Source organism: Centroberyx affinis, unplaced genomic scaffold (assembly GCF_046629955.1).
Source record: "Centroberyx affinis isolate AG114_WGS23_722 - 3 ecotype Tasmania unplaced genomic scaffold, CSIRO-AGI_Caff_v1 ptg000729l_1, whole genome shotgun sequence".
Taxonomy (NCBI): Eukaryota; Metazoa; Chordata; class Actinopteri; order Beryciformes; family Berycidae; genus Centroberyx; species Centroberyx affinis.
This window is the reverse complement of record NW_027279344.1, coordinates 381409-404211: the sequence shown is the minus strand read 5'-3', so window position 1 is coordinate 404211 and position 22803 is coordinate 381409. Positions and strand designations below refer to the sequence as shown.

The 22803-nt window shown below is 43.5% G+C and overlaps 1 protein-coding gene across 1 annotated transcript in view; it reads right to left on the bottom strand.

The window, feature by feature from the left end:
* LOC139644378 (plexin-A4-like) overlaps nt 1–22803 on the bottom strand; it is a gene marked incomplete at its 3' end in the record, with an annotated part of 195934 nt that overhangs the window by 5965 nt on the left and 167166 nt on the right. The window contains exons 6-9 of the mRNA XM_071519745.1: nt 12114–12237; nt 7112–7265; nt 4130–4229; nt 3737–3851 (exon numbers count right to left, since the gene is read on the bottom strand). Coding sequence (XP_071375846.1) covers nt 3737–3851; nt 4130–4229; nt 7112–7265; nt 12114–12237 — 493 coding nt within the window. The remainder of the gene's footprint in view (nt 1–3736; nt 3852–4129; nt 4230–7111; nt 7266–12113; nt 12238–22803) is intronic.

Here is a 22803-nt window from a genome sequence, read left to right as displayed (position 1 = left end):
TGACTCATCACAACCACATAATAAGCCCTGACTACTAAAAAACCAAGTCGGCGTCTGTCTTTACTGTCTATATAATTATCCTTCATTCTTGTTCGTCCTCTCTCCATCAGTGACTCATTGTTTTCCCTGACCTCCTCTCCGATTCTCTCTCCTCCTCTCGCTCTATCTCTCTCACTATCCAGCCCCTGTTGCTCTTTCCATCTATCTCGCTGACCCTCTCTCTCTTTCTCTGTCACCAACTCCCTCTCACTGATTGTCTCTCCCTTCTCTTTTCCCCGTCTTTCTTTTCTTCTTGGGGACCTACTTAGATCTGATAATTAAGGACCAGTGGGAGGTGTGAAGGGTGGAGAGAGAGGGCGAGTGACAAGAGAGTAGGAAGCTGGGAGGGGGAACTGTGAATGTAAAAGCCCCTGGCATAGTTTGAAGGGATGGAGGGAGGGGAGGAGAGAGAGAGAGAGAGAGAGAGAGAGAGAGAGAGAGAGAGAGAGAGAGAGAAGCCCATAATTAGATCAGTGTAAGGTGTGAAAATGAAGAGAATCTTAAGTTTTCCCACACACACCCCTACACCTTGTGGTTGATTATCAAGTCCTCCCTTCGACTGGCCTCTGTTTTATCATCTCCCACACGGCCTCGGGCAAAGACACACTCTCTCTCCCGCTCTCTCTTCACCCTCCCTCCTTCCCTGCCTCTCTCTCTCTCTCTCTGTCTCGGTCCCATCCCTCCATTCATCCCTCACCTTAATGTCTTTTCAAATCCCTCTTCACTGTCTCCCCCCCTTTTTGGCTTTCTCTCCCTGTACCTCTGTCCTTCCTCTTAAGCAAAGTCCATCTTATGGGCTGATTCAATGGCATTATGAGGCGTCTCTCTCTTTCACTATGTCTGTCAATATCTCCTTTCTGCCATTTCCCTCCCTCTCTCTGTGCCATTTGCTTCCATTCTCAATTTCTTTTCACGCCGCAAACACTCACGGACAATCTTTTCCCTCCTCGACAGTCAGTGCCTGCGCATGACATTGATTTGTCTATGAATCAAACTCAAGCACCTCTTTCAAAGGTTCCTGTCTGTTATTGGCATCTAACGGCTATTGCCACTGTCATTTAGCTTCCTTAATAGTATTATCCGGATCACTTGATCAATATGCTCCTGGCTAACAAACTCCCAAGCTTTGATCAACACAGCTGGGAGGAGAAGAGCCTAATGTCAGGGATATATATATGCTGAGGGGTATTGATATATATTCAGTATCATTAATCCATATTTTATGGGTTTTCTGTATTTCCCTAAGGGATGAATGTGTTACGGAGAGGCTTGGCAAGAGAGAGGAAGAAAGGGAAGGATCCTGCCATAGTTTTGATCAGACAAAGAGACAGACAGTGTCCTCAGTTTCATCAGATGCCTTGGGTGTGAGTTTGTGTGTGCTTTGGGGGTGCAGTCAGAAAAAGCGCTAAATACACAAGTAAGCAAATGATGTTTATCGGGTAAACAAGCACAGCCTATTCATATTAAAATCAATGGGGCAGTTGTGGTGGTGAATAACTTTCGACTATTTATTCAGTGTAACCAACTGAAGTCCTTAATCGTCCAAACATGCATGTCCATTGTTGATGAGGCTCATCTGAATGCCTAAGTCCTTGAGATATGTGGAGGGCAGACAGGGACGTGGCCTTGGCTAATGTGCCAACACGCCAACGTCTGATCCGCCTGCCCGCACCCCTCTTGGTATCAATAAAAAGACGGCCATCATTCGCCCGGGCCTGGCTTTAACTCTGTCCTGCCATGCATACTAACAACAGGCTCAACTAGTAGGAGGCTTTGCCTGGCCTCGATCATTAGCATAGCATTAAGAGATTATTCAGATCACTTCCTGAAATCCCTTAATTGTAATAGTACACAAAAATTCATCTGAATAGGGGTCGCAGAGAGAGGCCATCCTATTTCACCAAGCAAAGTTGACTTGTTGCCTGATATGGAGTTTGGGAATGGGAGATTGTGGGTTTTGTAAGCGTGTGCCTGTGCATGTTCATATAAGCATGCTTGTGTCATTAAATCACAACAGCCCAAATTCGGCAGCCAATACCTGCCCTTGGATCCGAGGGGTTAATTAAAAGCAAATTAAAACTCATTAAGCCTGCAAAACACCTGCTTTTTCAGAAACAACATGTCAAACAGAAAAACACCCACCAAAAAGGGATGTCATTAATGTGCTAATGCCAAATCCCCCTCACTCTATTTGTGGTTTTCTTTTAGTCAGCGACACAATAGGAGAGGATTCGAACATTATTATCCTCAGTCAATATTGACCACCAATGCCTGAGTTAATTGGAAAAGTAAACCTGCAAAGACTCGGGCCCGGGCTTGGCTAAGCAGAAGGTTCAAAGGGATAATGAAAACACAGGAAAAAGAAAATAATATCGTCTGCGCCGGTTGAATGGCTCGGGGGAAACACGGGCAGAATAACACAATTGAGAGCAGACTGCTCATCAAAGGAGGCAATCTGGCTAAGCTTGTCCCTGCCCGTCGTGCGGCGTCTGCCAACCCAGACATGAGCACCAGTGATCTTCATCATGGCTCACCTCAGGCTAGGATTAACAGGCCACTAACTCCCTGTAAACCCCTCCCCCTGAAAACTACCTCCAGTCAGCAGGGTACGGGCAGGCATACTGTAGACAGTCAGACATATACACACACATTGATACACACACTGTACCCATTGATGCACCCGTTATACAGTGGTTACACACACACACACATATATGCCAGCCCCACCTCTCTACCTCCTCGCACTGCCCTGAGGGCCGCCGCTGTGCCAGGGACATTGAACCTGATTGAGCTCTCTCTCATCGGACTAGAAAAAAAAGAGGAGTGTGTGTGGTGGTGGTGGGGGGGGGTGAGGTGGGGCGAACAGAAAGAGAAAAGAGGCGGGGAGACACAGAGATGTACCCCATCCAGTGAGTGGCTTGTCCTCTGCAGCCGAGCAGCCTAATTACAGTGGGCTCTGCTTCGACGGGAATAGGACCGGCTGCCAATACTATTGATAATTCACACAGACTAAGCTGTCGCAGGGAATAGGGATGGGCGAGAGGAAATGGCTCCGTTTTATTAGCTTCCACGGCCCTTTGATGTGCAGTCAAGAGCGAGACATGCCAAGAGACGCGTGCCAGATGGAAGCGCTGCAGTTGAAAGGTGTCTCTCAATCCTTTTAATACAACTCCTTTCGTATGTGGAACCTAGAATGATAGTTATTAGTCTCACGTAGCCAAACATTTCTGCTCAATTTGTTTCGCTTCGTTTTATCACTGCGCCAGCCCATAAGAAATGTCTGGCTGAAGCTTGGCGGCAATAAAAAGTAGAGGTTTCAGGGACGCTGTCTTCGTGGGATAGAGTTTGATTGTCTTTGTACCCACAAGGGACACGGAGAATGATTGTGTGAGATTTGAGGACTAAATTGTGGGTGCTGCAAAGGGATGAACCAAATACAGCAGAAATAGAATTCACCAGTCCATTAAATGTCCACTGAGTAAGAGTAGATATCTGTAGACTTCTGATTATCAAAACAGGTGTGTGTCTGTATTATATTAATAGCTGAGATGATGCAGTTCTTCTGTTTCTTCACTTCAAAATCATTAACTAGTAATTCAAAAGAAGAAAATGGAGTCCCAAAGCATTTCATATCCAAAACAGTGGGTCAAGGAGAAATCACATTCACCCTGACCTCCGGCCCTGGCTGGAGACTCACCTCAGGCTTCTTGACTCGTCCCTCCTGGAAGGAGCATGTGCGCGGGTCGTGGGTACAGTCATGTCTGTATTTACACCAGTGGCACTGGTAGGGACTGCTCACACATGACAGACATCTGTATGGAGAAGGAGAAGGAGGGGATGGAGCAGGAGGAGACGGAAGAGGAGGTGGTATTGAATGAGAATTGCACTACAGCAAAATACACTAGAGAAAAGAAACCCGATATCGCCGCTAGAAATTTATGACTTGAAATGTCCAGGGACAGTGACATGGAATGACTACAAATTTTACCTCTGGTGAAATGCATATGTCTATGTGTCTCAGAGGTATATGAAAACAATCTTGATTATACTGTGTGTAAAATGGTAATTGGAGAGTTTTTAAAAGACTTACGACTTGTGAACGCTACAGTTGTAGAAGACAAAACTGGTATTCGCAAAAGCCAGGCCCGTCTCCTTAGACTTGAGATAGAGCTGGACGATCTGGTGGTCACCTGGAGAAAACAGTGATCACAGTCAGTTTGATTTTTTTTCATTTTTGTACACAGAGGAAGACAGAATGCACTGCAGTCAGGAAAGAAGCAAGACAGTGCAAGGCAAACAGAAAAAGAGTGAGAGAGAAAGAGAGATAATTATTTTTACTTGTTACATATGCCTCATTTGGTGAAACAATTTTGGACAGGTTCGTTCAGCTTTGGAAGCAAATTGGAGAAATAAAACAGAATTGAACTGTATTATAATGCCAGTATTAACCTGTGTTACAATAGTAGCATGTCACAACTACTTTTCCACTGCAAGTAATGGGAAGACACATTTAAAGAATTAATGCCTTTATGATATAAAGGAGTAAAAAAATAAAAAAATGTATTCACTCATTCACATATCCTCTTTCAGTGTCTAGTCACATTAGATTTTTCCATGAACAAAGATGACAGCACTGCTTTGAGCCACAGGTGCTCAGCCTGTTGCAGAGGCAGAGGCAGTTTCTTAAGAGAGAGGGAGAGCAGGAGGGTTTTGTTGGGTTAAGTCTCCCTATCCTGCCGCCCTGCAAGAGACAATAAAAGTTGGTGCGCACGCAATCCCCTTGGGTTAGAAAATATTCCCCAAGAAAGTCTTTGAGAGCGTCTTTGACAAGGTAAAGGGGGAAGGAGATGAAAAAGAATCTGTGTGTGCGTGTGTGCGTGTGTGTGTGTGTGTGTGCGCCTCATCCGTATTTGGTGTGTCCTTTTGTCTGGCCCTAATGAAGGAGTTCATGTTTAATTCAACAGCACATCCACACATCTAACTGCTCTCTCTCTCTCTCTTGTCCCCTCTCTATCTCTATACACAGCTCTCTTTTCGCTCCCTTCCGCCCTCTCTCTCCTCCTTCTCCCCCGTGTCTCTCTCCATCTCTCTAACAAAGAAGGAATCATTCATCAATCACTGTAAAGCGCCGCCGACAACGGATCTGTCCTAATTAGGCCACCTAAATGTTACCTTGAAGCCTGCTAACACTATCTATCCCTCCCTCTCTCATCACCCCGTCTCTCTCTTTCCCTTCTTTTCTCTCTCGCCCTCACCCATACTGAGACTAATGAGTACTGGTAAAAATGGGGGATCAAAGTGCCAAATGTAGGCAAAAATGGGGGAATTTTCCTACCTGAAATAGGGAGAGGATGTAAGTGTGTGAGTCAGAGAGACAGAGAAAGGCTGTTTTATTTGTGTGTGTTTGAGGTTATGTTTGTACACATGCATGTTTGCATTACTGCAGAATCACCAGCTTTACATGCGGCAGACATGACGAACACTGAACAAATGTTTTTAATTCCCCAAAGCCCCCTCAGGCTCTCTATCAGCCTCACATCTGTAAATGTGTGCTGTCTGTCTGTAAATTGCTTTATTACAGTGCTACAGTGTGTGTGTGTGTGTGTGTGTGTGTGTGTGCGTGTGTGTTGTATGAATGAGTGTATATGTGAGTGTACGTGCGTGCAAGTGTGCTTGTGCTTATGTATGCTTGAAGGTATATGTGAGTGTGTGTGTGTGCATGTGTGTACGGCTGAGCCCAGCAGGTCTCTCCACCACCGTAATTTCATGGTGGCCTGCTCACCCCCTCTCCCTCCACTCCAGTCTATACAGCTATCATTATTCACGCAGTGCTTCATACACACTTGCCACAAGCTACTGGTCCAAGCCACAATACCAGCCATCTATTAATTCACCTCATGTATGGTTTCTGGCTCCAGTATCAAGAACATTCTCAGTGGAATTCATTTAAATATTTTCATGTGAAGTGTGTGTATTGTTTTCTTCGTCTGGAATTTGGATTGAAGTAGTGGAGGGGCCCAGCAAAAACAATATGATAGAGAGCAGTGTGGGGCTAAACACAGAAGCTTAACAAGCATCAGTGAGCATCTGTATGATATTTGTAAAGTTCGAGCATTGTGGATTGGATCTCTTTCTTTTTTCTCCCCACTTTCTCTCTGTCTTTCCATTCATTATTCATTTTTTTCTATTTTTTGTGGAAGTATGGCATCTTCATTATCTCAACATGAGGACACATCAGGGCTTGGCGATGAAGGATTGCGTGCCCGGGGACAGGCCTGCCCAGATGGGAGCATTGTTAAATTAGACTGGGCTTAGCCAACCACGGAGAACAGAGGAGGAGAAGAGCGAGGGAATTAGAAAGACAGAAAAAAAAAGAAGCAAGTCTTTCCCCCCCCCTCTCTTCTTGTGGAATGAATATTGTCAGAAATGTTTTATCTTTTCCTCTCTTGAAAGCGATGAAAGCGGTGACACTGTCTGAGGGGACCATGTCATCTCCTAGCTCTAAATTAGCTGAAATGCTGTAGAAAGAAGTCCCGGTTGAGTGGAATGATACACCCCATCCTGCACTGGGGTTAACCGGGGTCCCATAACTCCTTCTGGTGCGCATCCACTTTGAGTGAGGGTGGTAAATAAATCCCTCAGCAGTGTAAAGACTAATGTTCATTCAATGTTCATTCAATTACTAAACATGTCCTAGGGCAATGCTCCAAGGCCTGCTGAGCTACTGATGGCAACAGGAAAACAAAAACACTCAAACACTCGTAACCCCAGGCCAATAAATGGCACGCTTCTGACTGAGGGGGGAACATCCAGATGAATGTGTGCTTCAGACAAGTATGTTTCTGTTCCAACATGTGTCATATGAGTGGCAAGCAAGTGGACTCCGGCAATGGTTAAATTTAAAGTGACACTCTGATCATATAGTCACATTTTCCTCAGTTGACTCCATAATGATAGTAATACTGAGTAACTGAGTAAAACCATGGATGGTGGAGTTAACAGTATACCCACCTAGTCTCAAATCCCTGTTTTTATACAACAGGAAAGGACTGATCTGGGTTCCCGTCCTTACCTTTGTCGACAATGATACGTGGCACCTCCTTCTCGGCGGGGGAGAAGCACTTGATGCGGTTTCCCTCCACCAGGCCGTCCATCTCAGCCAGGTCCTCAAAGGTGCAGTTGACGCCCGCAGAAAGTTCTGGGACATTGTGGGCCTCCAACACCAACTGGAGAGAGGGAAAGACGGAAAGGGGGAGTTTAATACTGTCAGTATGCTCCTCAGTATTATACTTGTGAAATATCCGCTGTGGGATCATTGCATGGGCTGATATAGTGATGACAAAAGAATAATAAACTGCTGAAAGTGGGCAACTGTTAAGTAAATATGAAAATCTGTGTCATCAAAAGCTTTGACACTGCGGGGATCCAGCGCCAGCTAGAGACACAAAAGAGAGGGAGGAAATGAGCTGCAATGGCCTCCCATTTATAACAAGATACCAGGAGACGTCACACAGTGATTCAGCAATTCACAATATTACTGCTGAACTATGATGAAGTGTCTTTTATAGCTGCAATTGATGAGATGGACATCTTAGATCTGGCCCCCAACTGTTATTATATGACTACAGTGTTCGAGTCTGTGCGCACTAAACATTTGTTTGTGAGTCAATATGGGCTTTGCATATGACTGTAACACAATGTGGCTGAGCAGAGACACAGCTGCAAATTCTGTACAGAGCAAAGAGCCATCTGCAGTGCGGTCAGTTGCCAAAGGGACTACTGAGGGACTCTTGAACGAGAGGTCAGTATCTGAACAGGCATCAGATGCATCCTGCCCAGAAGTCCAATTACAACACTCTGACCTATTACTGCATGCTGACATGAATGTCTATGGATAGGAAGAGACAGAGAGGTGAGAGAGGGAGAGGGAGAGGGAGAGGGAGAGGGAGAGGGAGAGAGAGAGAGAGAGAGAGCGGCAGGAGCAATGACACAAGAGGTAGAGAGAGGCAGCTTGAATTAGTATTGTATTATGGTCTTCATAAAAGTTCACTGCCCTTCTGGCCACCTCCCACAATGCCTTGTGGCTTTGCGGGGCCATGTGGATTTCACATCCCACGCCAACGTGCATATGTGTCTTGACACCCTGTCTGAGAGAAAGAAATGGTGGAAAGAGAGAGGCGAGGGAGGTGGAGGAGAGAAGGGTGAGAAGAGATGGTGCAGTCCAATTAAATATAGATGGCTGGAACAAAGTAAGGGATGAAAAGAGAGAGACTAGGGACTAGGGGGGGGAGAGAGGAAGCAGGGAGAGCGAGGTGGAGAATGAGACAGTGAAGAATGGAGGTGAGGAGAAAAGGGCAGACGTACAGGCTGCTGGACAGAGAGGGATAAGAGGAATCTCTGGGAAACAAAGAATGCAGATTTTCCCTCTTCTCTTGAAAACGCTGTGTAAGCTCTCTCTCTCTCTCCCTCTGCAAAAACTTTTCTGACTTCAGGTAGAGTAGGAGGAAAAAAAAAAAAAAAAAAGCATTCTCCTTGAATGAGGAGGAAAAAACACGAGCGTTGGAGAGGCAGGTGGAGTGGGGTCAAGACCAAAATATACATATTGATGGAAACGCGTGTCTGCAGTGGGCCTTGGTCTGGGCATTGATTTGAGGCGCAGTCCATAGTACACTTGTGATGCGCTGCTGAAAGCTGCTTCAGCGGCAGAGAAGGGCTGACCTGTGCTGTTTTTATATTGCTGTTTAATGAAAAGACGGCGGCGCCGGTGTGAACAGATACAGAGCTTCCCATATAAGATGGACAATACATGACCGGGGCTTCTGTCTCTCACACAACCTCTCCCTTACTCGCTCGCCCACTCTCCCTCTTCTTCTTTCACTTTAATTTATTTTTCCTTTTAAGGAGGGAATACAGCTAGCCTAGAGTTTCCTCAATTACATTTGGAGCAGTCACGGCCTTGCCTTCGCCACAGCAGGGCTTCATGAATATGAAAATAACCCGGCGCTCATGTTAACAGAAACACACAAACACCCACACACACACGGAGCGCGCACACCCACACACACAAATGTCGTCCTCTAGTCTATAACACACCATATCTAATGCAGAGGATATGTGATGATGGGTTGTTTGTGTTGCCATGGTGAAATAAAAAAGAACACCTTTGCCTCAAACATTTGGTGTGAATTTATTCAAACGCAGCTAGTTCCCTGCCACATCTTTTGTTACAAACACAGATAAGAGAGATAAGTTCAGTCGACTCCATCCTTATATCTACCTATATTATCTATTCTGAAATGAACCACTGCACTGACATGCTAGGCCTATAAATATCAATGCACATACTCACGCACAAAGGTTTTGCTCATAGGGTGGATCTGCAGATTGACTTTATGTTAATACTCTACAGTGTACATGCTGATAAATGGTAAAATTATAATAATTTCACCAGCAAGAAGAGATCCTATTATGATCCAGTCATGGCTTTGTCTTAATATACTGTTAGACTCTTATGATGCCATGAGTAAATCATTTGGAAAAAAAATATACATATATATACATGTATATCTATATTTGAGTTTGGAGCTGTAGGCGTGGAGTTGTAGCTATTGATTTAACACTTTAAAGAAAAAGATACTTCAGGAAACAGACACAAAGAAAAAATATGTATAGGTATTGACCTATGTACTTTCCACCTGAAGCTTATAACAGAACAAACATCAAGGGAACAAGCAAACAAGAACAAGAGGAAATAAAAATGAAAACATACGAGGAGCAAAATAATGTCTTTTTCCGAGAAAGTGACTAATTTCAATAGCTGAATGTCTCTCTGTTTCTCTAGAGAAGGCTCTGGTTTATCTTCTCAAACAAATATTTAATAACACAAAGGTCAAGGAGGGGCCCCTATCTGTCTGCCAGAAGCCTCTGCCCCGCAATCAACTGGAGGGGATGTGTGGCATAGCCTTTGGGTAATGCCCGCTCGCTGGGAAAAGGTTAAACGCTCTCCAAAGGCTCAGGCTTGAGGCAGAGCACAGACAGACACACACACAAACACACACACTCCATGAATATCATTAGAGCGATGCAGAGGTGTATGTTGGAAAATCAACCCCTCTTGTGTGACCCGCAGAGCTGCTGAAGGGAGCAACGGGGATGGAGGATAGTCATCCAGGCTTGACCTTAGAAAATCATATTGGATATTTATGCACTTGGCCTCTGAGATTAAAAGCCATTTCCAAACGTCCATTAAATAGGAAATGGAATTGAAATGCGACAGCACTGAGGGGTCAGTGGGATTTTCATAACATTCAGTGTTATGGCCTTTAAAATATAGTATCTTTCAATACTGTACGCAATGAAGATACGGTAGCAACACTTACAGTATTTTGTCAGGCCACACACGCACTGATCTGAAGCAGTTTTGAAAAATCTAGGTTTTAGAAGCTATAGAACAGGGTGTGATGAGCAACAAACAAGAACAATAGAACAAAAGTATGATGTGTTCAGACACTGCCAGTCCTCTCCAGAACCAACAGTAACATGACACACACACATGTTGACACACACCTACCCACACACGCACAACAGCCCTACTGTGCATGTCCCAATGAGTATGTTTGTTCTCTAATCCAGTGTTTCCCAATCCAGTCCTAAAGTAACCCCTGTCCTACAGGTTTTTGTTTCAGCGCTACTCTTGCACACCTGATCCAATTAAGGGCTTACTGCTGATTGGTTGAGCAGTAGAAAAGGCTCTACTTCAACATGGCTAGCATGAAAAGATGGAACAAGTAAAAACTTGCAGGACAGAGGTTACTTGAGGTCTGGGCTGAGAAACACTGCTCTAATCTCGGTGGGGTGGAATGTGGGGTTACGCAGGGATAAAAACAGGAAAGGCCACGGGTCTGTCTTTGATGAATTTCACTGACACCAGAGCACTCTGGGGGGAGTGTGCACAAACCCACAGACAGACACGCACACACAGACAAACACACACACACACAAGCTAAATCAGCTGACAGCACATGGTCATTAGTTTGAGTCTGTATATAGCAACGTAACTCAGTGAAAATGAGTTTGCACCTGTATTCTATCACATGCTCTTTCATCTTAACAGATATATGAGTGTAAATGCAGAATCTGTGCACTCTGCTAGAACCAGGGGTAACAAAATGATGACCCAACAACTATAACAAAACTTTGTATTTCTTCAGTTTCAGAGGTGCATCTCTTTGCCCCACTGAATCACAGCTCCATGCACACTAATCAGTAGAGTCTAACAAGCAATAACAATTAACAATTTTGGCAGCTGTTTTAGAATGTCCAGGACAAAAAACAAGTGCTGCGAGTAGCTGCCAACAATCACAGAAAAAACACACTGAGCTAAAACTGTTGGCTCTTAATGATTGTTGACATTTGTTGGGTCAGTATTTAAGAGGACTGTGACTTTTGTTCAGGATTTGAAGGATGCAAGTTGGCATGCAGTAAAATGATGTAACGCAGGATTGTAGAATTAACACTGACATGCTTCTACTACTAATCAGTATCTTGGGGATAATTATATTGCACTGATTATGAATTATACTTTAGAGTGTAATATTGTCAATCTGCCAAAATAATTTTTGTCTCACTAACACATTCAGCGTTGACTACAGTGCAATGAGCAGACAATTTCAAATGAGGATGATTTTCTAGCTTCATGAGGGAACTATACAGGCCACTTGAGAATTCCCACTGTTTACTGCAATATGGCTGCAGTAAAACAAGCGCTTGCTGCATTGCTTCTTCCTTGTTGACAGAAAAATGATCAGATTATGTGCAATTCAAATTTTGATTACTTTTCACTTACTTTTCCTGAGGGCACAAGAAAGTGGCATGATTATAAAATAAAATGCATTTATTCTTCATCTATCCTGCATTCTACTTCACAACATTTGAAAAAGAAAAGCTTTAACAGTAATGCAGGATAGATGAAGAATAAATGCACAATGGCCGCCATTGTATATCTAGTCAATTTTTGTTGTTTCATTGTTTATTTTTTTGTAGATCAGGAGTAGTGTGTGTTTTTATCCACTCACCGTGACACTAAACTGGGACACAGAGATGTTGTTTGGGTGGACACTGAGGCGCACACACTGCTTGATGTCTGATGCAAAGCGCCGGGGCTCCGATGAGCGCTCGCATTTCTCCTTTCTGGTGCACCTGGAAAACACACACAAGAGGGGGGGTGTTATTCACTGTTCACACACACGCACACACGCACACACACACACACCCTCCTTCTCCCTCCCTAGTAACCTGACCAGGGCTTACCCCTTTCCACCTGTTGGCACCTGGGAAAAAGAGAATGTCCCGTCGCTCCCTGACAGAGGGAGGTAGACACATTTATCATATTTCTCCTCCGGCAGTGCAGTGGCTACACCAGCCATTGAATGGAAACCTATTCTCCAGGGGCTGGGAGCAGTAGCATTTAAAACAATGGTTGCTCTATATGTGGAAGTGGAGCCGGTCCGTTGGGAAGGGGGCAGGCCTCGTCTTTGTAAAACTGCCTTAATGACTGGCATTCATGGGCAGTGCCAAGTGCAGGTGGAGAGTGGATGTTGGTGGGGGGTAGGGATGAATTCCTCCCCTCCTTTAATACCAGACCAGGTGGTCTAATCCACTCCATTACAGCGGTGTGGAGGACTGGAGGACTAGACCTTCTTTTGTGCAGTAGGGGGAATTTGCCGGCTCACAATTCCAAACATTATCCCTTTATATAGGGTAGGTCCCATTATTAAGAACATCTAAATGGTTGTGTTATTGAGGTGGGTATGAGAACTGCAGAGTATTCCCATCGGGCACTTGCAGAGGATTTTAGAAACTCAAATATTCCAACAAAGGTAGCTGAGGAAAAACCAATGAAGCCTAGCTTTGTTGATACAACTATATTTGGTGAGAAATTGTGTGAGAAACCAACCGGCCTGAACCGTGATACAACCTTAACCCCTCCACTTCTCCAGATTCCTCTATTCTTCACACATACACACACACACACGCTCTCATCTAATCCCCTCATAAACTTATTCAAGTTTAATCCCCTATTGATTTAGACAAAAACTTGCAGTGCAATTAACAACCTGGCAAATCCACAGAGTGCCCTAAAACTCCTTTGGAGAAATGAAAGAATAAAAAGAAAGAAAGAGGGCGTAATGAACGAACGAAAGAGGACTTTTGAGGTGGTTGACGGCTGAGATACAGTAATACCTTATGCAGTGAGAAGCTTTTTATCCTGAACTGGGGGGATTGGGGGGGATGGGTTTTGACCCGACATGTGTATTGTAAAGTTAAGCGGCCTAACGCGCCGAAAAGAGGACAGACATAAAGGAAAAGAAAAGAAATAATCTGTTCGAGAGAGAGAGCAGGAGGAGGGGTAGAGAGAGAGAGAGAGAGAGAGAGAGAGAGAAGAGAGAGAGAGAGAGAGAGAGAGAGAGAGAGAGAGGGAGCATGAGAGAAAGGAATAAAGAAGCGAGATTTAAAGGGAGGCAACAATTGTTGGCTTTCTGTGAGGTTTTCACTGCTAAGCCGGTTTGAGTAGGGGTTTAATCGCTTCGGGTTCCTTTGTGCTTCTCTATCACTCCTGTCTGTTCCTGCTTTTCTACCACTGATTTAATAAGACTGCATCATATATAATGTACCTTCAGACGAACAACACACACAGAAACCCATACCTACACACATATAAGCACATTCAACTCAAATGCTCACACACACATAGACACGCATACACACAACACGCACACAAACACATACGCACACAAAGCCTGTTTGCAGGTGTACCTACAGGGGTGTTGTTTACAGCTATGGGTCTTTACTAAGCTCCAGAGGAATAATTCTGGCAAATGTACATCATGATCATCAACACCATCAATGTAAATACATGTAAATGGAGTTTTGTAGGTGTGTATGTGTGTGTATAAGTGTGTGTGTGTGTGAGAGAGAGAGGGAGAGAGAGAGTTTGTCTTTGTTCCTTCCTTGATACAGTGTTACATCCTGAACAGCTAGTGGTGCTTAACACTCACATGCAGAGTGCCACAGGATCACAACCTATCGTTTTGTCTTACTGCTCTGAGTGATTCATAAATGTGATTCATAAATGGGTGAAATAGAGGTTGATACTACGGTTAGATGTGTCAAGTTTGAGATCAACCTCATTTATTCTCGCTCTCTTTCTCTCTCTCTCTCTCTCTCTCTCTCTCTCTCTCTCTCTCTCTCTCACACACACAGTTAATATCTATTTATACACTATTCTCTACTCTATCTTTGGACAGGCAGGTTTTAGTAATCCCTGTGGTATACTGGGATGTGGTCAGCAGCATTATAAGGCATATTAAAGAAAAAATAAATCACATGGCAGAAACACCACACAATATATGAAAATCGACTACTTAATCAGGAGAGAGCTTTAATCCTTCAAATGTTGTCATACAAGCCCTGAAATGTGTAAAGGGACATACTGGACCATTCCTCAGGAAGGAAAGCATAAATACCAGCAAATACAGTTTTTGTTGAGACTGTGTTAATGAGATGTTGATTAAATTCTCTTTGCCGATGCAGTTTGTCCACATTTTTGACATATGTTGACATGATTTCCAAGACTATATCCCTTGCCACATTAAATCATTTTGTAGTTTTTGTAACGCACCTTGTGATGCACCTGTACTTTGGGCACCGATTATTTGACCTGCTATTTGGAACTGCTTTATTTGCCCCATGTTGCTTTGTGTCTTAGTCACTTCAAAGTTAAAGTCCTTTTCCGTTTCCATTATTTTGTCCACCGTGCATGCAATAATATAAATTTGACTATTTCACAATACAGCTTGAAATGATGCTCATGGCTGCTACATTGACTGGGCGAGGCTGACACAGATCTCATGCTCTGTAACAGAGAGAGGGGCACAGTGGTACTTTGATTTAAGAGGGATGCTTTCAGGGTTTGTAAATGCTCCTGATGCCCCACTGGGCCCTATATGGCCGGGTTTATGACATCATCTCTGTGAGACGCCGACTGCTGTAAATAACACAGCGAAAGAGGAATGGAAAGAGGAGGCGGCAGGGAGACAGAAAGAATGAGAGAGTGAATTTGACACCTTGAAACGACATGTTCACGTCTGTCTCTGAGCACAGAGGGTGTGTGTGTGCGCGTGCGTGTGTGTGTGTGTGTATACATGCATGAGACAATGTGTGATGTGTATGACAGAGATAAACATGTTTATATTTTCTGTGAACACAAACACGTGTATCCCTAAATAAGTGAGCGCGTTTTATCATCTATACACTTTAATATTGCAACTCAACCAAATTACAAGCCAACCAGGCATGATGAACAGGCAGTGAGGGTTGATGAGTGCTACAATTGGATTACCTGGCATTATTGGACTGGGGGCTGTTAATATATTATCATTAGAGGGGCAAATCACTGTGCTCTAAAAAGTGGAGGGGCCCAATTTGTTTTCCTTGTTATGCAAATGAGCTGTGAACACGGAGCTTTTGATGAAAAATGAACTAACAACCTCCTCCAATCGCATCAAAGGACATCAATCACAGGGGGGAGGAGCGGCCCCAAACTCTTCTGGATTCATTTCCTACTTTCTTTCTTTCTTGGTGTGTGTGTGCTTGAGTGTGTGTGTCCGACATTTCTGCCATACTATCCCAGATTCTACAGACAATAAAAAAAGATATCTAATTTGCATTGAGGCCAAAAAAACTGCCTCTTCCTACAGTACATCTTACTGCAGTACAAAACTCAACCTCTGCAGTTACCGTCCCACATTCCAAAGGTATTGCAATTCTGACCCACAGAATATGTGTTTCCACCAGTAAATGAAGCCAGAGGGTCGAGTTCAGAGGTCATGGTCTAGTTCCTGTAGATTCCCATCCAAGCCATGTATTACTGGATTGTCGGTGAAACAAATCTGAATATCTATAATCTGTTTTTCAGCCCGTCGTGACATTTACATACACATAACTTCACATACTTGGCTTCCTTCACGGACTGAAAAATGGTCAAAATGAATAACGTGAATGTTAACAGGCAGACTGATGGCATCTCAAGCCAATGAGCTGCACTGTGCAAGTGCCTTGATAGCCTGTGTTTATCTGTGGAGACGTCATATAGCCCCGCAGGGATTGTGCTGAAAGTTTCATCTCTGTTTCAGAGTCAGAAGGTCACAGGCTGGCTGGGCAGGATGAAACAGCTAACAGCTTTAACGATTAGCTTTCACATCTCAGACAGGCACCGTGCAGCGACTGTGACTCAGCAAAAGACAAAGGCTTTTTCTCCTGGTACTATTCTCTCTCTGTCTTTGTCTTTTCCTACCTTTCTAACCTTTAAATGTTTGTCTCTCCATGTAGCTCCATTTAATCAATGCCACTACATCTCTGTGTACTACTTCTCCATCTTTTCCATCTTCTCCCACATCTCAATCTTTCCAATCTTCCCTACATCTGTCTCTCTGAACTTCCTGAGTGTTCGTGTTGCTGTATGTGCCAGCAGATAGCTCTAATGGGATGCTGCTGGGTGATAACAGCTAACCAATATGTGCTTTCTATTAAGACGTGGGCCTAGCATCCAGCCAGAATCTCTTACCAATGTGTAGGACACAGAGCTATTGATTTGGGACAAACCACATGTCCACACTACTGTGTGGGGGAATTAAATTAGCTGCTCTGGTTGTTCTGTGATTTCTATGAGAGGATATTGCATGTAAAGATCTTGTTATACATGGTTTAGTTGATCTGAGAGGTGGGCACCACCAGTGCAAGACATTGGATAATTGTATTCAATTACTATCCAAACAAACCATGAAGAAAGAAAAAAGATTGCATCATTTGTAACGATATGAGACAATCCCGGCTTTTGTACACATCAAAGAATAGACCATTTAGAGAAGCCCAGAAATCAAAGCGAACGAGCATTCAAATAACAGTCATATAAAGCTTGACTGGGGCTATCTTTTTGTGGCGAATTAGACATCAAACGTCTATTCATTTGGTTAGTAAACAGTGCTGTTGTGCTGAGCTGTTTGACTGACTCGCGATGACACTTTATGAGAGAGCGAGCTGAAAGGATTAGATTGGCCCTGAATAGAAACTAATCTGCACTCTTGTTTCTCCCGGCCTCTGATAAGGTGACACAATTAGAGTGCGACTGAGGAGGCAGGGAGGGATTTTAGCCCCTACAATTGTTGCTGACGAGGCTTTCATGGCCATTCACAACCAGATGGCCTTGTGGACAATATATTTCACAAGACAACATTTCTCATTTAGCCCCATTGATGATTTAATTGACTACAATGTTTACATTTAGTAGATGACCAAATTGTCCTGTACAGTATGTGTACACAGGTCATAAATAACCATGATCAACATGTGTGATGAATTTTAACAGTTCTAATTCACTACAGACCCTCTCACATGTAGCTGAATCTCATGTAAAACAAGCCATAACACTTCCAACACTTATAGAGACCACTAAGCATAATAATCAACAATGTCAAATGCCAATTGCTTCTGTGAGATGACACATATCTTAAGATAGAAACTTTTAACTTAACAAATAAAAAAACCCTAAAAAAAATCTAATTGTGGGTTTGAAAGACTCCCATGTGCATTAAGGTCATAAAATGTATGATGTAAATGGCTGTGTAAACTTGGGGCTGGGTCCGGTACTAGCCTACAGAAAAATTAAAAAATATTCAGTGCCATGTCCTTAAATGGTTAATCATTTTTCATCCAATCACCACAACCTGCTGTTTGACTAAAGTGGCTGCTGATTGCCTCACTAGGTAATTACAAAGTAGCCCAGGTGTCACGACACCTTCATCTCTTGGTTTCCTCCTAGTAAGTAACGACACAACATCGCAGAAACGGTCCATGGTCTGGCTACATTTCACTAAAATTGACGCTGACAGCGTGTGTTGTAATATTTGTGACAGGAAAATAACTGCCATGTCCGACAACACCTTGAACCTGATGAAGCACTTAATAGTGCACAATGTTAACTTGAGGCAAAAGAGCTGTCCTGTTTTTACAACGAGAAAAAAATGGCAAAGTGATATTCTCTGGCTACATCAGTAAAAATTCAGTCTGAAATTACCTGCTGTATTTTGAGTTAACTCTACCATCCTGGGGTCATTTTAATCCTGTCCACATTGACTTCTGCTGTTTCATGCAATTACCAATTTGCGCACCCTGCATCTGGATTACAAGAGCAATATAACCAATGGCAGGGTAGAGCAGCATTAGATTAGATGAAACTTTATTGATCCATGTCTGGAAAATAGTATAAATAAGTAATAGGTTTCATCAGGGAAAAAAGAACAGAATATAAACACACAAATAGAATATAAAATAAGAATAATAAAAGGAGGATATAGTGCATTTAAGTACTGTTTGGTGCCAAGAAAAATCGACAAAATAGTGGAAAAGAGTACAGGAGCTGTTGCATTTGGCATTAAAATTACCACTTGAGAGTTTTGCCAGTTTTGCTGTACTGTGGGTGACACTGTGTGGCACATTCACACTGGTGTGTCCCTGGATTGCCACAGTCCCCCAGTATATTATTCTACCGTCCAGATGACTAGCTGAAAATCCTTATGTGCATGGACAAAATCAAATTACCGACTTCCCCTTCCCCCGGGTTATCGGTTAAGCTATTAAATAGTTTAATAGTTATATGGTAGAATTGAAATTATATTCTTTTTAGGTGGGAAAACTAAGAGCAAAATTATATAACAGTCAAAAAAAATTTAGCTATTGCATTACACAGTAAGCTTTTATTCACCATAGGTATTGAAAAAAGTAACATTTTGGTATCGGTATCGAATTCAAGGTACCGCTATCAGTACCGATACCAAAACTTTCAAACAATACCCAGCCTTATTTAACTATCCATTCAAGACAAAAATAACAGGAATTCAGGGAGTTCATGGATATAATTGGGAAAAGAAAGACATAAAAATACAAACAAACCTTAGACAGGCCATCCCCAAGAGTTATGCAAAGCCATGCAAAGCAGCACAATGTCATGTCAATGGAAAATAAGCACAAAGACTACGGTGAGCAAAGTCAACATCAAACATATTCTTTGGTACTTTGAAGAGAGGGCGCCAAAGTATAATTCCAGGCTTGATCCCTTGTGCCCGAGGCTAGTCCGGGGTATCGGCGGGGCGCGGGCTGCGGGGCTCAGGGGAGCGCGGAGAGAGGATATACAGGAGAGAGGTGTGAGAGGGTGCAGATGTATCGGGCCGTGTGAGACTTTAGGTGTAATGCATATCAAATGTGAGGCATGGAGAAGGTCAAGCAGGCTGGGAAATGAAAGCTATTAAATTCTCGCAAAGCCCAGGTCCAGCCATCCTCGGCCCCATCAGCCTCCCGTGTCACTGGAGGGAACACAAACGTGCACATAAGCACACACACACACACACACGCACACACCCATCAGACTCAGGCCTCCACACACACCCGATACACAGTCAACGAATACACATGTATACACCAAAAATACACAAAATCTCATGGATGCGTGCATATACCTTTACACACATACACACACAAGCAACCTCCCACAGTATAAGCTGGTGAGTGTTGACAGTAGTACACAACTGGGTTTCTTCCATTACAGTGTTATGTGAGGTAAATCAATGCACTACAAACAGGCGCTCTGCAGTTCATCTGAAACCCAATTACCATACTACTACATGGATCATCACACACTGTATGGAATCCTATACATACTAATAGCCTAAGGCCGTATAAGTTACTGTATAGCAGGAGCTGACATAGTGTGAGAGACTCAGTCAAATGACACACATTCACATTAAGCCTGGCTACATCCCTCACACACACACACACACACACACGCACACACACCCCTCAGTGTGTCCTAAGCCTCCCTGTGCTATCATTAAGAGTGGTGGTCCACAGAGCAGAAATCAGCATGGAGGGGCCAGTGGGAGAGTCATTACCTGGCCCACTGGCCATGACCCCGGTACCCCCTGTGGGCAAACACACACACACACACACACACACACACACACACACACACACACACACACACACACACAAAAAAGTAAATGTCTCTCATATATACAAACACATACCCAGAGACATAGAATTTGTGGAGTGGCTGCCCCCGGGTCTAGACACCTCTGTGCCATTCCCCTTACATTCTTATATTCCACCACTACAAGAGTACCGGCTGAGCGGAAAATTACAGAGTAACACTGCTGCTGGGAGTTTGCAATATGACAAAGAAGAGAGAGGGAAAAAAGGAGAGAAAGAGAGAGAGAGAGAGCCTGAATTTGCTAATCCATGTTCCTTAACCTTTTTTAATACTCTGAATCCTATTAGTGTTCACATTTTCCAACATCCTCCATAACAAACCCTATATTCCACTCTCTCTCTCTCTCTCTCTCTCGCACACACACACACAGACACACACATACACACACTGGGATAGGTGGTGATCGTCGGCATCAATATGGCCCTGCGGGCAAACAAGCAGCGGCTGTTTCTCTCCACTGTGACTTTTGGTGCCTCCGTACTCCGCACATAATTTTAGCAGCTGTCAAAAGCCTTGCCACCGACTTCCTTCATCTGACACGCACACACATGCACACACACACGCACGCACACACACACACACACACACACACACACACAGACAGACAAACCATCCCCTGGCAAAGCCATCTAATGGTGGGTTGGCGTGGCAGGCATATTGGGCCGTTTATCTGGCATATGTGACGCCACTGTTGCCCCTGTAGATGCCATTAGGCCAGGTCGTCTATATTAAACAGCTTTATCTGTCTGACTCAGAGGAGTGTGAGTGTTTGTTGTTTGTGGTGGGGGTGGGGGGGGACGATGACACAGCACAATTGTCATTTAGAAACTTTCCTTTTATGAATTCTTGAGGTTTTGCTCAGAATCAACCACACATTAGGCACTTTACGAAGAAGCATTATAATGACCTCAAAATGACATTATAATACATTATGTATCTCAATGTGTGTGTGTGTGTGTGTGTGTGTGTGTGTGTGTGTAAAGGCAACTTTTAAATAACTGAGAAAGTTCCAAGATTTCTCATTATTTTGACCCGAAGATGCCAAAACTGAATTAAAGTGATGATCTTAGCTGGGGTAAGACAGCCAAAGGACATCAAAGCTAATACTGGAATGATTCCAAACAGCTCATATATCACCGCCCCATTTATTACTACATCGAAACACAATCTGACCTCACATTCATAAAATTACAGCCCAGCAACTGACAAGGGAAAACAATGGCCTATCATTGCACCGCATCTATTTCCCAAGGTATTTCAGAGGTGAGGTTGCCTGTTTGATGATGTTTTCATAACTGCCCCTGAGGGTGATGGTACAGGACACTAGAGGGCTGTTTTTCAATGGAGTCTCAAAGGCACACTTGGCTTTTATCTCCCATATATTGTGTTATGATCCTGCATCCGTATAGCTGTAGACAGCAGCATATGATACTATTGATCCGGCCGGTCAAGATCCAGCCTATGGAGTTAAGGTGTGTTTATTCACAGCCACAGGCTAGCTTTGAACTCTGTATGAGGGGACACAATGCAAGTGCACTTGGTTTATCATTTTCGATAGCTGCTGGCAGAAAATGGGGGTACTTAGATGTATTTTTTCTCTCCTTCTCTCCTATTGGTTGTATGTTTCTAACATGAATACATGAAGATTATGGGGTGAATTTCTGACCAATGCTTTGATCCTAATCGGCACTAGCATCATGCCCATTCAAATGAGAGGGCACATGCCTCCTGCGATATTTGTTATCTAACATCTCTCAGATTCTCAGATTGCTTTTCATGTGTGATATTTATTTCCATTCTAATTTATTGCTAATTCTACAGTATTTTCACGATTGATTTTCACTGTGGACACTTTTGCGTGAGTCAGTACCACATCAAACATCTTGGGCACAAAGTGCATGTGAAAAGATACCCTCAATACTATATCTCTACGTCCAGTTTATCTTCACTTTCAAGTAGCTTGCATTTCCATCCAAGTGACCCACAAGCTTTGCATACAGCAAATTCATAAAGTGCCCAGCTTGTGAGTGAATTCATTATAACAACAGAGGGACAAATACTGATGAGACTGAATCGTCTTAGCCTGTGTGAGTAATCTAAGTTACAATGCTATCTGACATTAATAGTGAAGCATCAATGGGGATTACCGTGGGATTATATAACATGGTTGTTATATGCTTACTATGCTGCTGTTGCCATAGCAACAGCTATGTGACGGGGGATGTGAGGTGACCTGTGTAAGTATATTCTCCTGGAAGTGCTCTCTCTCTCATGGTGCCATTAGTCAAGACGGTGTGTGTGTGTGTGTGTGTGTGTGTGTGTGTGTGAGTGTGGGGGTGGTGCAAAACAGAAAACATCAGTGACATAGACTAAATGTCCTTGTGTGTGTGAGAGTGCATGTGTGTGTGCAAGAGAGAAAATATCAGTAGTATAGTCTAAATGTGCTTGTGTATGCTCGTGTGGGTGCATGTGTTTGAGTGTGTATGTGTTTGCATGCATGCGTGTGCCTGGGTGTTGTGTGTGTGCATGCGTGTGTTTACTCTCACATTCTCAACCTGAGTGCCTGCTCCTGGAGCTGAATTTATGCTCTCCACCAAGACATTTCTCATTGCGCCTCTCTCTGTGAATTTATGTAACCTCACTCTCTCTCTCTCTTTCCCTCT